Source organism: Camponotus floridanus, unplaced genomic scaffold (genome assembly GCF_003227725.1).
Source record: "Camponotus floridanus strain SB8 unplaced genomic scaffold, Cflo_v7.5 scaffold145, whole genome shotgun sequence".
Taxonomy (NCBI): domain Eukaryota; kingdom Metazoa; phylum Arthropoda; class Insecta; order Hymenoptera; family Formicidae; genus Camponotus; species Camponotus floridanus.
The window spans coordinates 96,008-111,970 of NW_020229265.1; the positions used below are offsets into that span (position 1 = coordinate 96,008).

The 15,963-nt window shown below is 37.6% G+C and overlaps 3 protein-coding genes across 4 annotated transcripts; 1 reads left to right on the forward strand and 2 right to left on the reverse strand.

The window, feature by feature from the left end:
• Positions 1–64: 64 nt before the first annotated feature.
• On the forward strand, positions 65–5,992 carry LOC105253733 (PR domain zinc finger protein 10). Of its 2 annotated transcripts, XR_003122470.1 has the most exons (13): positions 65–205; positions 394–607; positions 683–1,073; positions 1,155–1,496; positions 1,604–1,933; positions 2,009–2,203; positions 2,287–2,799; positions 2,871–3,135; positions 3,239–3,380; positions 3,469–3,657; positions 3,744–3,935; positions 4,021–5,853; positions 5,953–5,992. XR_003122470.1 is itself a non-coding variant. In XM_025406492.1 (11 exons), exons 1-11 carry the CDS (start codon positions 443–445, stop codon positions 4,297–4,299), a joined length of 3,003 nt encoding a protein of 1,000 aa, XP_025262277.1. In that variant the 5' UTR covers positions 65–442; the 3' UTR covers positions 4,300–5,866. The 2 variants fall into 2 exon arrangements, 1 of the variants encoding a protein (XP_025262277.1); XM_025406492.1 differs by lacking the exon at positions 5,953–5,992 and having other exon boundaries at positions 65–607; positions 4,021–5,866.
• A 152-nt stretch (positions 5,993–6,144) lies between these two features.
• Positions 6,145–9,138, reverse strand: LOC105253739 (potassium channel subfamily K member 13). Its single transcript, XM_011261971.3, has 5 exons — positions 8,967–9,138; positions 8,429–8,621; positions 7,670–7,744; positions 7,040–7,445; positions 6,145–6,814 (listed from the first exon to the last, which is right to left on the reverse strand). The coding sequence occupies exons 1-5, from the start codon at positions 9,093–9,095 to the stop codon at positions 6,337–6,339; spliced, it is 1,281 nt and encodes a 426-aa protein (XP_011260273.1). The 5' UTR covers positions 9,096–9,138; the 3' UTR covers positions 6,145–6,336.
• Positions 9,139–10,017: 879 nt separating this feature from the next.
• On the reverse strand, positions 10,018–15,488 carry LOC105253738 (coiled-coil domain-containing protein 85C). The gene is made up of 5 exons (XM_025406493.1): positions 14,944–15,488; positions 12,782–14,754; positions 11,224–11,596; positions 10,568–10,836; positions 10,018–10,331 (listed from the first exon to the last, which is right to left on the reverse strand). The coding sequence occupies exons 2-5, from the start codon at positions 13,646–13,648 to the stop codon at positions 10,287–10,289; spliced, it is 1,554 nt and encodes a 517-aa protein (XP_025262278.1). The 5' UTR covers positions 13,649–14,754; positions 14,944–15,488; the 3' UTR covers positions 10,018–10,286.
• Between the last annotated feature and the right edge of the window lie 475 nt (positions 15,489–15,963).

Here is a 15,963-nt window from a genome sequence, read left to right on the forward strand (position 1 = left end):
ATAACTTATATAAAAATCAAATGATTATACAATTTGGTAAAATTTTATAATTCAAGTTTTAAAATTTCCCGCTGTTCAACGGTAGTCAATCGTGATTCGAGATTGACATCGTCGACTGTTGACGGGCCAGGCCAGTGCTGCTGCAGCAGCAGGTGCATCACGGAGTAAGAGGTATATCGACTTCGAAACCTGTATATTGAGGCTGGTAAGTCTTCCCGAAGACTTTAAATCAACGAAGATTCGTTCCACGGACACCTGTTTCTCGCGTGATGATCTCGTCCCTTCCTCGCATTAATTTCCAAACACCGAGAATTGCGTGTGACAGTTAACGCAGTTTGGTCTCCTAGTCTGTCAATCTTTCATATAGTTATGTCAAATGTCACTCTAATATAGGCACGGGCGACAAAATATCAGACTTCTCTGGTGTGATACAAGTCGTAAAATGGATCCAAGGGGCCCTCCTGAGGGGGCCCCTGCCGAGTCTTTCGAGATATCCAGCATCGATAAGGGAGCTGATACCTCGGTGAATTGGCCTATTGATCACGCTTTTGCTTCATCCTTGTGCGAACAATCGAAGAAACTAAACAACAGGCTTTTGTTTTTGACGGTGAGTAATCTTTGACGATGACTGACAATGTTGACGTGATACTATTTCTATGATAAAATATCGTTTTATTACTAGGTGGAATATGTGGAGGATCAATCCCGCTTATTTCCAACATACGAACAGATTTCTCTTTCTCCAAGGGCAGCCTCACCTCTGTCCGAGTTCGAGCATCGTGTCAGTCCGCTTGATCCAAACATGAGTTCTGCCGCTAGGTACTCCCCCACACCAGTCCAACTACCTTCTTCTCCTTTCCACAACTCTGTTGTTGTGCTTCAAGGTCCGTCCTCTCCTTTAATATCCCAGCCTGAACCAAATATAAGAACGAGCATCAATTATGTGACTCAACTGGCACATCCAATCGATGCTCAAGTTGTACCTCAAACAGATGCTACTACAGACTTTGTTGGCAATGGAAATGAAGAAGGCTTGGTGTCGAGTGTCAGTAGCGAATTGATTTTAATGCAAGGTAAGAAATAATTTATTTATAAAATAAAATAATTGTTAGATACTCTTCTATAGTTATTTGATTATCATATAATACTTGCAGAAACTACACCTGAATTGGAATCTTCAGCAACTCCCTTAATGCTAACAGGAATACCGGGTACAGATTTTGCTTTGACTAGAGATTTCTTGGTCATGCAAGATGATCAAATAAATGTTATCAATACATTTAAAAATCAAAATATGGAGATAGAACATAGTCATGTTCCTTTACCATCTGTAATAGAAGATGCAAACAAAGAAAATAACAATCTTATTTTGCCAGAATGTGATAAAGAAATTCAACAAATTACTAGAAATGTATCGCCCAGTGAAAAGAAGAAATCAATTGAGAAAAAAGATGTAAGAAGATCAAAGCGACACATAACAGATAAAAAAGATTTGTGTAAGTATTATAAATTATTTAAAAAATATTCTAATTATATATATATATATTTCAATATTCTGTTATTTATTTCTTAATATAATTTTTTACTTATTGGATTTTTATAGGGTGCGACGAATATGACAATAATTGCACCAAAGATGACAGCTGTAATTTGAATGATGTATGCACAATCGCAGATCAACCAGTACCATCACGTGCTGTAGCAACACTGCCAGGATCATATCTTTCATTAAACAAGTTATCTACTTCAGAAGCTACAGTGGATGGCGTAACCTATGGAGTCTTTGCAAAACGTAATATTCGGAAGCGCACGCAATTTGGACCTATAGAAGGTGTATTGTGTCCGTACGACGGCTCGCCCTTTAAAAATGCTTTACCATTACTTTACGAAACTGAGACTGGTGAATTATTGAAAGTAGATGTTTCGAACGAAAGTAAGTAATAGATTATATATAATATCTGTTGAAGGTATTAAATTTTCAAATTTTTATTTTTACATATTTTTTCAGATACTTCAAACTGGATGCGTTTTGTGCGGCCTGCCCTAACATATAAAGAGCAAAATTTAATCATTTGCCAACAGAAGGATGGAATAGTGTTTCTGACCAACAGAAACATTTCGCCGAAAGAAGAATTAAAAGCAGGTCCTAGTAACGATTATGCTAGTCGCAGAAATTTGCCAATACATAAACCAGATGACAAAGGTAAGATTGTGAATATAGAAATTATTATATATATATTAAAACAGTTTGAAATACTAATTGCATTAATGCAATTTCTTTGACAGAAGCTTCTAATCAAATTTCCATATGGCCGCGTTTGGATGGCAGTTACAATAATCGACGCGTAAAAATGTTTCGCGGCAGAAACATGAAAGAAAAAGAAAATTCACGGCAGAATAATAAGTGTAATAAGGAATGGAAATGTTCTGTGTGTAATCTGATTTTCAGAAAACCGTCTCTGCTTAACTTACACACAATTATTCATTCTTCCAACGACATCAAAATTGAAAATCAAACGTCCGCATGTCCACAGTGTGGACTGGAATTCCAAAAGCAAAGCGAATTGGTAAATCATGTATCTCAACATGGACGATTGGCACTACCCAAAACGAAAAGATTAACTCCTTTAAGTACATACAAGTGTTCAATGTGTTATAAACGTTTTGCTACAAAGATACGTTTACAACAGCATTGCTTGGCACATGGTGCTGAGGACCAAAAACCACTGCCATGCAGTATCTGCTTGAAACGGTTTATGAATAATTCTGCGTTGTCTGGTCACCTGAAAACACATAAAGGTAATAAGTCTGTTACTTCTAAGTCAATTAAGTCTAATAAATCAGAGGATTTTTATAATTTGAATTTGCAGAAAATAAACAAGTCTTTGAGTGCCCAATGTGCAGGCAGCTATTTCGCCAAGGTACAATGCTGAAGGATCATGTTGAGACACACAGAAATCAAGACGGTATATTCAGTTGCCCCCACTGCCAGCGAACATTCATCAAGTATTCAGTTATTCGCAAACACATTCGGGCACATCACTGCGAGAGGAAACACAAATGTCAGCATTGTGCAAAACGTTTTCCGACAGTTGATAAATTACGAATGCATTTACTGAAACATTCTGATCATAGGTATAGCATCTCTATACTTCTTTTCATTACATCAATTACATAAATTAGCATTAATGAAATGAATTAAATTTCTAATTAATCTAATTAATTTTTATTTGCACAGAGAATTCCATTGTGCCAATTGTGGTAAGCGATTCAAGAGAAAAGACAAATTGAAGGAGCATATGACTAAAATACATCACTCTCAAACAGTTAATGGAGACCAAACGATACAGAACAATCAAGCGAAGAAATTTGTGCCAAAGGTATATTGAAGTAAAAATTAATGTGTGTATGTGATAATGTATGTATAGTTTGCTTTATTATTTATTTATATAATTCTTTGATTAATAGGTAAATCCGAATGATTACAATCGCTTTATTTACAAATGTCATCAATGCCTGGTGGGTTTCAAACGAAGGGGAATGCTGGTAAATCATCTAGCAAAACGGCATCCTGACGTCGCACCAGAATCTGTGCCAGAATTGAACTTGCCTATTCTGCGGCAAACCAGAGATTATTACTGCCAGTATTGCGACAAGGTTTAATTACACAATCAATTCGTATTTTCACAGTTTTTCAAAAATGAAATTATATTTTCATATATATATAACATATTTTTTTTAAGGTTTATAAAAGTAGCAGTAAGCGTAAGGCGCATATTATGAAGAATCATCCAGGTGCGGCCTTGCCACCTAGTAATCGACAAAAGGAATCGGAATTTTCGGGACTGCCGAATCCGAGTTTTAGCCAAACAGTGGGCAGTGTTACAACTAGCCCTCAAGGTTGTCAGTGGTGTCACAAACAGTATGCCAGCAAGGTGAGTTTCTTGTATGATATTTGATTGTATATTTGCTAAATGATAAAATTGGGAAAAAGTTAGAATATATAACTTATAATTCAAGGCGAAACTCTTGCAACATCAACGCAAGAAACATGCCCATTTAATGGAGCCGGCGGATCAAATACCGCGATCGCGGAACCGGCCACCGCAAAATCAAAATCAACCACCCGCGCTGAACGATAACAACTTTGTAATATCTGATTACATACAAGGATGTGACGTAAACGGAGATTTTCTCAAGCAAAAAATAATCAAAATCACGAACGACGTTGATCTGATAGGCAATAGTGGTCTGGAAATGGTTGGCCAGCAATTTGTGCGTATGCGCGACATACGTTGAGGAGAAGCGCGGCATCCTCGATACGAGGATGAGCGTCGCCAATTTATCGAGATATGAATCTCGCGATCTTTGTATGCAGCCGAGGTAGGCTGTTTTTTTTGCCGCCGTTCCCAAATCGGGATCGTTGTTGCCCGATGATGAAGCGGCGAGGCATGTCGCCCGAAAATATTTTGGGCTTTGTTGGCGCCGGTGCGAAACACTCGGCGCTGTTTTGTTGGTTGTACGTTAGTCGGTTGACATTGACGACGGTAACGTGGATGATAAATAGCAGATTTGTTGGAAAGAGCACGCAGTTTTAAGAATACCGAGCCTCTCGGAAAAAAAACTGCCTAAAAACGTTGACTGGAAACCAATGAGGCTCGAGTGTACTTGCGATGGAGAACATTGTAGTCTCACACAATTGTTGAGAGATTTCTTCTTGAAATATTAAAAATATCATAAGGAAAAAAAAGAGAAAAAAAAGGTAGAACAAGTCCTGGTACTATCGACACGTCCTTTACACTAGGCCTGGTAGTTTTACTTTTAAAATCTTATACCAAGCTTATAAAATCCGATGTGATTCGAGTGTGAATTAGATGGACCAAATTTAAGCGTCAAGTTTAAGAAAATGTTTAAGCCCGGCTTAAATTTGGCAGCGGACGAGACCACTGCGTCTTAGATCAGCGTGATTTTGTTCCGTACGATGGTGATTGTGCGGACGAATAATATTAAAAATCATTGTTCGCAACGTATTTGGCTTCATTAACGGCGTGCGATTGTCTGTAGATTACGTGAAAACTTGCAAGAACTCTGAAAAACTCTGCAAGAAATCGTCCATTTCACTTTTGCTCTTTCTCTCTCTCGTAATTCCAAGATTTCGTCGTATTACATCCACATTCTCATTTTAGAATAATGTATAAGTAAAATGCCTTTAGATCTCTTCACCGGAACATACTATTTTCACGTAATCATTTCGTATTCGCCAATCTCATCCACATATGAATCTAGCGTCACAGTCTGAGAGCCTGTTTGAGAATGGCCGGCTCGAGATGTCTGGTTTAAATCAACGCACGGTACTGTAGTTACGTAGCCAAGGAAATCTTCGTCCTCGTGATTTTACGAGCAACAGAAGTAACGTACGTGTATTTTAAGCTGTGTATACCTGGCCACGCGTTACGCACACGTAAGCACACTACAGAAATTTCTAACGATTGTTCAAGATTGTGTATTCCGCAACGTCTGAGTTCGGATAATTGTGTCTTTTCATACATCCTGTGGTAAACCTATTTGGTTGATGTATGTCGCAAATAAAACTCGCACGAACGATTTTCACACTCGGAAAAATTTATCCATGAGAAACAACGTTAAATTTTATTTTACACACGGTGTATACACACGACATACATTATCGCAATTACAAAGAGACAGAAGATTGTATGTTTGTCGATGTCGTTGAGTACATGGAGGACTGTACTGTAAACATGACTTAAATAAAGTTATTCGATGAGCGATATGACGAATCGTTTATTATAATTACGTTAACATCTATGAACTCTGCGACACCGTAAAATTGAAGTAAGACACCGTAAGATTGAATGTAAAAAAATTATTGGAACAAATATTCGGAATATCAAAAAAAATTCCAAAATTAATTTATATATTAATAATTTTCAGGCATTAGCAAATACTTGATATCGACAAGTTTCTTATCAGAATTTTTTATATTTTTAATTTAATATTGGAATATTATAAAGTGACTAATTATTTTTTAATTTTGTTATATTTTGCTATCGACGGATTATCATTGCGCTCAAAATTATCAAAATTGCTTGCATCGTGAAAAATATATTCAATACAGGTATGTTCTATGATATATATGTCAGGATGTCTTATATATAGATTGGATATAAATCGATTCTGTACTCATACTCCTTATTAAAACATGAGTTTCTTTAAAAAGAAATACGATAGAATAAGTCTATCTATCTTATATAAGACATCTTTTACATATATGTGTTATATTCTTATATAGTTACTACTTTTTTGCCATGATTATTCCTATCTATTTATTGTGTTTTTACTTTCAAATTTTTCACTGGCGATTGCGAGTGGACCTACCGCACCGGGTTTCAGCATCTGATGATTTGGTGTAGCGGCAAGTGATCCGCCGCCTCTCTGTTTTTGCGCGGCGTCATAAAGCTGTTTTTGCATAACAGCTAAAGAGACTTTATTGGCAGACAAGAAATCTTTCATGGAGATCAATTCACCGGACATCCTGCGAGGCGTCTCCGAGTTATCCTCTGCCCTGATCGAATCCCTACCAACGAATCTCGTCGGCCTCCTCTTCGAATAATATATAGTCGATATCGAAGACTGTCGTCTCGGCAGATACGGTGCCGCCATGTCCCGATTACCATATTGCAGCTTGTGTATCACATAATTCAGACCTTGCTTTATCACGATCGACGTGACATTCAACAGGGAGTATATACAACAACATCCCACCACTAGAAAGATGAAGTTCGCAAATCTATACCTATGTAAACAAAAGGAATAAAACCTGTTTGCGAACGTTTAGAATGTTATTCGCAGAAAGCTTTTTATATTTAATAGAGCTTACGATTTTCAAGAATTATTAATATCTTTAAATTTTTATTAGGAAAAATTTTACTTAATATTTTGCAAAATTTTAACTGAGCGCCATGGATAAATTCATGCAAATTTAATCTCACTAATTCGATGAGAAACTTTTGCAACATACCAATGTACGTGAGGATAACTCGGTTTTTGCGTACTAACGAAGTCGCCAAACCCGATGGTGGTGAAGCTGATGAAAGCAAAGTACAACGCGTCAAAGTAATCCCAACCCTCCAGCGATGCATAGAGTGCGGCAGCGCAACAGGCGATGATGCAGGAAACCGCGGACAAGTAGAGCATGACCCCGTATACGCTCGGTTTCCATTGGTCCAAATCCACGTGGTCGTCGTCGTCAAGAATGTCTGGTAAAGATGATCTTTTTCGAGTGTTCGCTGACTTAGAAACCCGTCGAGACGCTAATGTAGTCTTGCGAAGACGTCTCCTCAACCGATGTATGTGCCAGCTGCGTAAAATCCACGCCAAAAAAGTGATGATTCTTTCCAGGAAGAGATTGAAGAACAGGATGCCACCTAAATTATTAATTAATTAATCATTAAATAATAATTCATTTAATTAAATAGCACTCAAATTTCCAAAAATCTATATTTTTCGTAGAATAGAGGATATTTTTAAAAAGTCTTATTTTAATGTTAGGATAAGAGATTATTTCTTTAATAATTATGATTTGTTGATTAAGATTTTTTGAATATTTGATTTTTTAAATATTTTCATTACTTAATATTTTTATTATTACCGGAACAACCGAAGAAACCATAAAGAACGACTACCGCTTTGCCAGCTGTTGTCTGGGGCGCGGTGCTTCCGTACCCTGCAAAAGTACTTCAGTATCATCAGCTTCTTTCATTTCAGAAATGGTATTAGAGACGTGTGTGGATATATATAGAGAGATTGGAACGACCAAGGGACAACCAGCTTGTGGAGATAAGTGTGAGACTAGGTCGCGAGATATTAGCATTCCGGAATTCACCGGAGTACATTCTCATGCATGCACCGGCCGACGACCCTTATCTCTTTATTTAACATCATTACTAAGAGTTTTACTGAAGAATGCGATCATCTCGACAATTTTTCTTTATCTTATATAAATATTTATATTTCATCGCTGGTCATCTTTACACTCGAAGAACTTAAATTTAATTGAAACTTTTAAATTTAATTTAAAAATATTGCAATTTGAAATACAATATTTTTATATTATAAGCGAAGCAATTAAAAATATTGTGCGCGTTAATAATAATAATTCTAATATAAAAAAACTTTGTTTTTACAGATGTTCAGGTCTAGAATGTGAAATTAAATCGCTGAAATAGATCGTTCTCATTACAAAAGACTTTTTATACGATTTCTCGAGAACAGAGAACCAAAAGAATTATAAAGCGTACAACACGCGATACGAATCCTACTGACCCCGATATCCCGGCCACGACGTGGATGCGGATGACTAGTGGATAGTATTCTAAACACGATATATTATACATGTCACATTTCTTACCTATCGTAGAGACTATGGTTCCTACGAAGTGAAAGCTGCCAGGAAAGTCCCAGCGACGTCTCTTGTTGATGATTCCGGTAGCAGAAGCGTTGCCATAAGCGTACAGCAGCTCGTGCAATCTCTGCAGGGCTAAAGGACTACCTCGCAAGTGGTGCCTTCGAAAAGCGTGATATATCCGCCAAAATTCTGCGGCCTGTACTCCGGCGTCCCCCAAAAATATCGATAGAAAAATTATAAACGAATGATTCATCATAAATCTCATATTAAAAATATATCTCCATACATTGATCACGTGTTATAAAAATACACACACAACTCATTGATTCACGTCTAGTATGAATATTAAAAGTCTCCTTAAATCGCCAATAATAAGCATATTTGCAAAAAGAAAAAAAAAACGCTCGTGTCAACATCTTTTCATGTAAAAAAATAAGAGATACGCATTTTTTCAACTTGTGATTGTTCCTCATAAAAATTATTGCAATGAGCAAGTAATAATTTTTTCCGCAGATTCACGTGCGACATGACAATTCTGTACCTGCCGTATCTCAAGATCACTCTCTAGCTCTTGGAAAATAGCCGCGCCTGCGAGCATATACGCTGCCAGGACAACGGCAAGGAGGATGATCCTGGCGTTGTCCTCCGCGAGGCCTCCGCACAAGCACATCACCGGCGACTCTCATCTTTCCGACAGCCGGCGGCTGCTGCACGCGATCCCCACTGCTATTCTTCGTCCGAAGCGGGTGGCGCAAGCTCAGCGGCCGAGAATTTACAAATAAATGCAAGGATGTGTGAGAGCAGTAAGCACAATCTGAGAGAGAATCTCCTCTTCAAAATGTACATATATATATAGGTAATGCACTTGATAAAGATGAGAAAAAAATAGTCGATATTATTAGACAATTCGACTTTCCCTTAATAATATAAAATATTTTCATTCACTCATTTAATCAAATCAAAATATATAGCAGCATCTCTTTGACGAATTATGTACAGATTCTAATTTTCAAATGGTTTTACGCGGTAAGCTATACTAAGCAAGGCAATAAAATTGATCGGAGTTAGATTGAAGGATATCCTAATTGCCTTGCATTGACGTGGCGGTATGGAGCGGGGTAGTAAAAAGCCAGAATGTATGTGGGGCAATCTCCACCGCCAGTACCATTTGAGAGGGCAAATCCTTTGACGAGATAAAAATAGAAATATACAAACATTCGCTCTTGCGTATTCAACTTGCGTATTAAATTCTGTCAAGGGGATGTCTTTTCATGAAAAGCATTTTTAAGGTAACGCGGCAGATAATTAGTCGGCGAATGTAAAAAAGACAGATGCTAAATTGACTTCATCGATATCTTTAATCCTAACGATTCAATATTACGCATAAATCAGATATTTCAAAAATGCTGTAAATTTAATTTCGAAAAAACAAAAATTTTGTTCTCTATAATTGAAATATTAGGGCATTTCTTTGCAATGTTTGTTTAAAATAAAAGAGAATTTATATATGTAAATTTGTATATAAAAAGAATAATATGATTATATTTTTTCGATGAAGAAGAGGAAGGGGGGTAGGGAATAAGAGAGAGTGAATCATAAACATTATATAATAAAAATACTTTGTTAAAACAGTCAATCTGGACAAGCTAACGATGTTACATTTGTATAAATATATAGATATTTTCGGTATTCTCACATTGAAATAATTGTACATACACATACAAAAAAGTCTATACATAAAATATTTGTAAAATATTTACTCACTATAATACTAATGTTACGTCTCGGACGTATGTTAGATCTTATCGCTTTGTATTAATAATATTCGAATTGACAAACAATCGTCTTTCCGATACGATCGTTAGTGCCTCGCTTGCGGACCCTCTTCCAATTTTCGCCAGACAACCTGAAAAGTAAAGACGATTAATCATAAATATCCAGAAGCAATACCCGGAAAATTCTTTTGAACAAAAATTCTAAGAAATTATACAAAATAATTAGATTTTAAAAAAGAGATCTCTATTTTAATTCTTCATATTTTAAAAAATTTTTTTTTCTACAAATATAAAACTAAAGATTATATCTTAAAAGTTACGCGTTAATCGGAGAATGACTATGATATTTACTATGATATTTACTTACATTACACATTTCTCTAACTAGCGCTTTCTCTCCATCATGACCTTCTTCTCTTTCCAGTTGTTCTCTGACTTCAAGAACCTGAAGAGCGCGCACTACAGCCTCTGGGCGACTTCCTAAACCATGAGTATTGTCGTTCGGGCTCGCGGAACTATCCCAAACTTCACCTGGTGGTACTTCCCAACCTTGAGCACGAGCTTGGAGAATGCTTTTGTCTTCTTCTAATTGTTTCACCCGTTGCTCTAAACTCCTTACATATTGCATCGTTTGATCTGCAAGAAATTCATAAAGTTTGCAATCACTCTGGGATGTAAGAAACTCGTCGAATTATACTTTTCGCATATCACAATACTGTACGTACAAAATATATTATTTGATATATATATATATATATATATATATATATATATATATATTGCATATAAATATATTCAAGTTTCACTTGCTCATAAAATGTATATTTATAATGTTAAATAGATATTGTGCAAAATTAATGATTTTCTTTTTCTTAGAATATATATAATTTTATAGAAACTATAATTGCAATGTATATGTTTATCTGAATTATTATGTTTTCTATTTGAACATAGACTTTCACATTAAAAAAAATAATTTTTGCTTATTTACGAGAAAGGTCAGTTATTTCTTTTTAGATTTACCGTTAAATGTGGAAGTTTGCCTTGGCCTCGGTAACGTGGTTTCCTCGGCGTTTGTGCTCGAACTCGATCCATCGCCGTCATCCCTTTGACCGCCACCGCGTTCTTCATCAAGATACAAGCACAACTCCTTGAGCTCCAGATTGTCTTTAATCAGCTCTTGCTGCTTGTTATCCAACTGACGCAACTTGTTCTGATAGGCCGAAACCTCTTGTCGCATAACGCTCACTGTGTATCGGCCGAATCTTTGCCACTCTCTCGCTAGCTTACGACCCTTTTGTCGATCGTCGTCTAAAAAGCAACAGAGATCGCGTAGCTCCTGATTATCGTCATTCAGTCTTTGGTTGGCCTCCTTGAGCGCCCGCAGCTCGTTCAACTGGAAAGTAGATAACATTATCAAGCCACTTGCTTTATATGTCTTAAAGTTAGGATTTTCGATTCGCTGGTAAAATTTTATATTTTCACGAACAATGTGTGAGTAAACAAATATCTTTACATAAATTCAAGCATACAGGAATTTTATTGCAATATTTCCATTTGTTAAGAACGACTTCAAACTGCATAAAAATGTATAGATAAAGTCAGAGCATAGATCATTTTGAATTATTGAATACAATTACAAGTTCTCTATATTTTTTATTTTTTTATATATCTATGTTATATTTTTTATATATCTATTATATCTGTATTATATCTATTATATCTCTATTATTATATTTATTATATTAATATATATATATATATATATATATATATATATATATATATATACAAAGTATGTTTTGATCACGTAATACTGTTACACCTTTTACTCAATCAAATATCTTTTGCTTTATTAGTCAATGTGTTTGCATTGCGAGAAAAAATAACGGAGTCATTGATCTCGCGAATGACGTATTCGTATTGCGGTATACATCGATTGTGTCAAAGAAAAGTCTTTCATCACGTGCACGAGCAACGCGTGACCAATTCCGATTACGCAGTTTCAATAAAGTCAGCATTTTGTCGACTAAAGGAAACCGATTGTCCTCGCGATTATTTGCGACTTATCTCACATATGCGTGACTGCTTGAAATTACAACAGTTGCTTCAATCTGCATGACCTACAACAGCTTCTCAAAAACTTCCATGCGACGCGTTAAGATTTCAAGGTCAGCGAACCACATTTCGCATCCGGAAAATATAATGAAATGTTACGGTATATATATCGCGATTTTAATTATAATATGATACTCTAAAAAAAGTCGAAAAGATTTACTTGTATAACCAGTTGTCTACAAAGTTAATAGAACTGCATTTATTTCATTCGATTTCAGTTCATTGAAAAGACGGAAATCTAAAGATGTTAATAATTAAAATGAGGTTCTCTGAAATAAGAATAAAACAAATGAAATAAATAATTATTTATCTTGTGTTATCTATTTTTATCGAATTATATTTTTATAATAGATTTTTTAATCAAATTAAATTGTATTTTTAATCTAGCACGATTCATTAATTTTACTATTTATTTGATTAATTCAGTCATTTACACTACTAGAAAATTGGCAAAAAAACTTACCAAGCTCTGTATCTGGCGATTCTGCTCGGCGGCAAGCCTAGCTATGTCACTCTCGGTCTTCCGTACGAACTTGAGCATCTCCACAGGGCCGAGTCGCAGAAATTCGTCGTCGCTGATCCTCTGCCTAATAGACGCACTCTGGCCACTGTTCACTGCCGGGTATTGGCTACTAGGTGGCAAGTATGAACCTTGATTGATCTTAGCTTGTTGAAAGTAGTTTGGCAACTGCTGTTGTTGACTTTTAGACGATGCGACCGACGTAGCAGTAATTAACGCGTTACCCGGTTGCGAATGATGATGATGTTCTATCCTCGGTGAGTACTTACTTTGCGCATCTTTCGGCGCTTGTTGCTGTACTTGCTGTTGTGATTGCGTCAATTGTTGTGGTTGATGCTGCTGCTGTTGCGGATGATGCTGCAAGGTCGATGGCGGCGGCAACGTGCGTGGCTGCGTGCTCTGATGATGGTTCAAGGCCGCGCCCGGACCTTGACTGTTGCCGGCCTGGGCCGAATTCGGCGCCGACGTAACTCCGCTGGCGAAGTGAAGATGATTCTTCAGGATGCCGCTGGTGGGTTGCGGCGGGGGTTGATAGCGCGGCGGCAGCTGGTCCACTGGCTTGATCACGTGCGGAGGATGATGCTGCTGCTGCTGCTGCTGGTGTTGCGGCTGTTGCTGCTGCTGCTGCGGCTGGGACTTACTCTTATTGGACATCGCGGCTAATTTAGCTCCAGGCTGCGCCGTGTCCCATTTCAGAAAGTCCGTCGCAGTCTCTTCGCGCCGGTTCGACCCGCCAAAATCTGGGTCAGCGCGCGGTCTCTCACGAACGACGGCGGGCCCGGTCCGCGCAACCGGCCCCGCGCGATACATACGTCGTTCCCTCCACGTCTTCCGGGCCTCGCCTTATCGCCGTAGGGGGCCCTACACGCGCGCTACTCTCTCGACGGCTGATTTTCTGGGTTCTTCTTCTTCGTCTCTTTGGCCTTCTCCTTGCCTTCTCGTCTTCTTTCGCGCGCTTCTTGTTCCAAGTGCACCTGCCAGCGGCGCCTAACTGTTGCGTGTTTGCGAACTGAGAGAACTCTCACGAAGGATTCTTCCCGATCTTCCGTAATCCTAGTTTAACAAGATCCATTATGACTCAGTTATGTCCAGTTTCCTCAGCGTCAGTTAGCTAACATTAACTTTCATCCGCGGTACAGATAGTCCCGTGATCCAGGAAAGGTAGAGAAACAATTATATAGGTAATTTTGCCCAATGATTAGAGATGAAGAAAACTGACACTACTCCCTTTTGCACAGTTACGCGGGATTACACCATCACATTCATATTCTACGAATTATGAGAATTATCTTTCACTATTCACACGTCAGAAAAATGATATAAAATTACATTAGGAAAAATGATATAAAATTACATTATTATTTCGGAGTTGAATTTATCGTACAAATTCGAACAAAATTGTCATCTGTCTTGGATATCATTCACTGTTTATCGCAAGCAATGAAACGATGTATTTGGTGTAAATGCATTTACCCTATATATTTTAAAAATTATTCATTTTTGAATCTACTATCGTCTTACGATATCGTATAATTCATACATGCGTCAGCGTCACTACTGTCACAGTCGCACAATCACGGCCTTCACGTTCAACTTAAGCCTATGCTGCTTACAATCGACATACCAGTCTCTCGTACACTAATCCCCGGCGCAATGCCATGAGTAACACCGATTCCTCTCTATTACGCGTCCCCTTCGCGTCTCTCTCCGACTTCGGTGCCCTTCGCTTCAGTAGGTTCAGACGCGAAGCACAGATTTTATATCAATTCTCTTCTCGTAACATTCACACGCTTCTTTCTTTTTTTCTTCTCTTCAATGTTTTCTTTTCTTCTTCTCGAAGTATATCATACATCTCCGTAAAGCATGAATTATATTATGTTTTCTGTTTAAAGAAATATTCTTCTCCCCAGTATGTACTAGAAGAAAAGAAATTAAATCAATTATCGTCTATTAGAAAAAATTTCTTATCATATTTTTCTTCATCTCTGCTTTGATATATTGTCGATCGCACAAAAATGTGAGATTCAATTTGATATAAATTTTTTTATCAGCATTATCACATGTCACAAATATTTCGCCTTGGCTTGCGAAAAGAACAAACACACCTTGTCTTGTCAATCGACTCGAACGTGCCACTCTGACTTCGAGAGACGCAAATTGTTCAATTCCACGTAGCTGTCATTCTGGCGGCGCCGAGAGTAGTAGATGGCGGGAAGCCCGCTAACTCGCGACGTGTCCTCGACTCGTGGCCGTCGTCATCTCACCTGGCTTTCCGCCTGTGCTTCCTTTCGCCTCCAGATTCGTAATCTCTCAGAAAGCGCGCATTCCACATTGTCAGTCGCCGCCAATTATGCACCGTCCGAGCCTAAGTTTTAGATGCCTAGCCTCCAGATCTAATCATCGCGTCGTTCTATGTCTACGAGTCTCAAGAGACTCCTTACCGATCGCCACGAGACGACTGCCGTATACTCCGGACTGGTAATGCCCAGTGATGCTTTCGCTCGCTCAGGCCGGGTCCCCGTTTTTCTCGCCGCTGGGCCGCATTTCACGGGATGCCCAGTGCCGTATTCACTCAACTGGAGCGACAAAGTCCAGTGAAACTCGTAGATGTATTATTCGTCGTAATATCTCTTTTTGTTGCGTTTAAAATTGAAATTAAATTTTTGTATCTTTTTTCCCTTCTTCATTTTTTCGCTCTTAATATTTATGGCAAGTATCATCATGCGATTATTTTTACAATTTTATTATATATTATCACATATCTTTATAGATTTCATATCCAAATTATTTTCCATTGATATTTCAACAATGATAATAGACATTTTTTTGTCTTCACTCCTAATCCTTTTAATTATGGCCGTATTCTTCCGAATATCTGGAAATCACATCAGAATTAGTTGTTAAATCTTGTTTGTTAAAGGAATTATTTGTCGTAAATTTATAAATATCGATTCTTTCATAAATCTGCATGAATTATTGAGCCAATATTTTAATTTTTATCGATTCTTATGCGTCCCGATATGTGTGTAATTCGCGTCAAAATCGCATACTAACAATATGACAGCTGCTCGTGGAACCTGAAGTGATTGTAGACGATACCGGGTCCAGTAAGACCCTGACGCGGG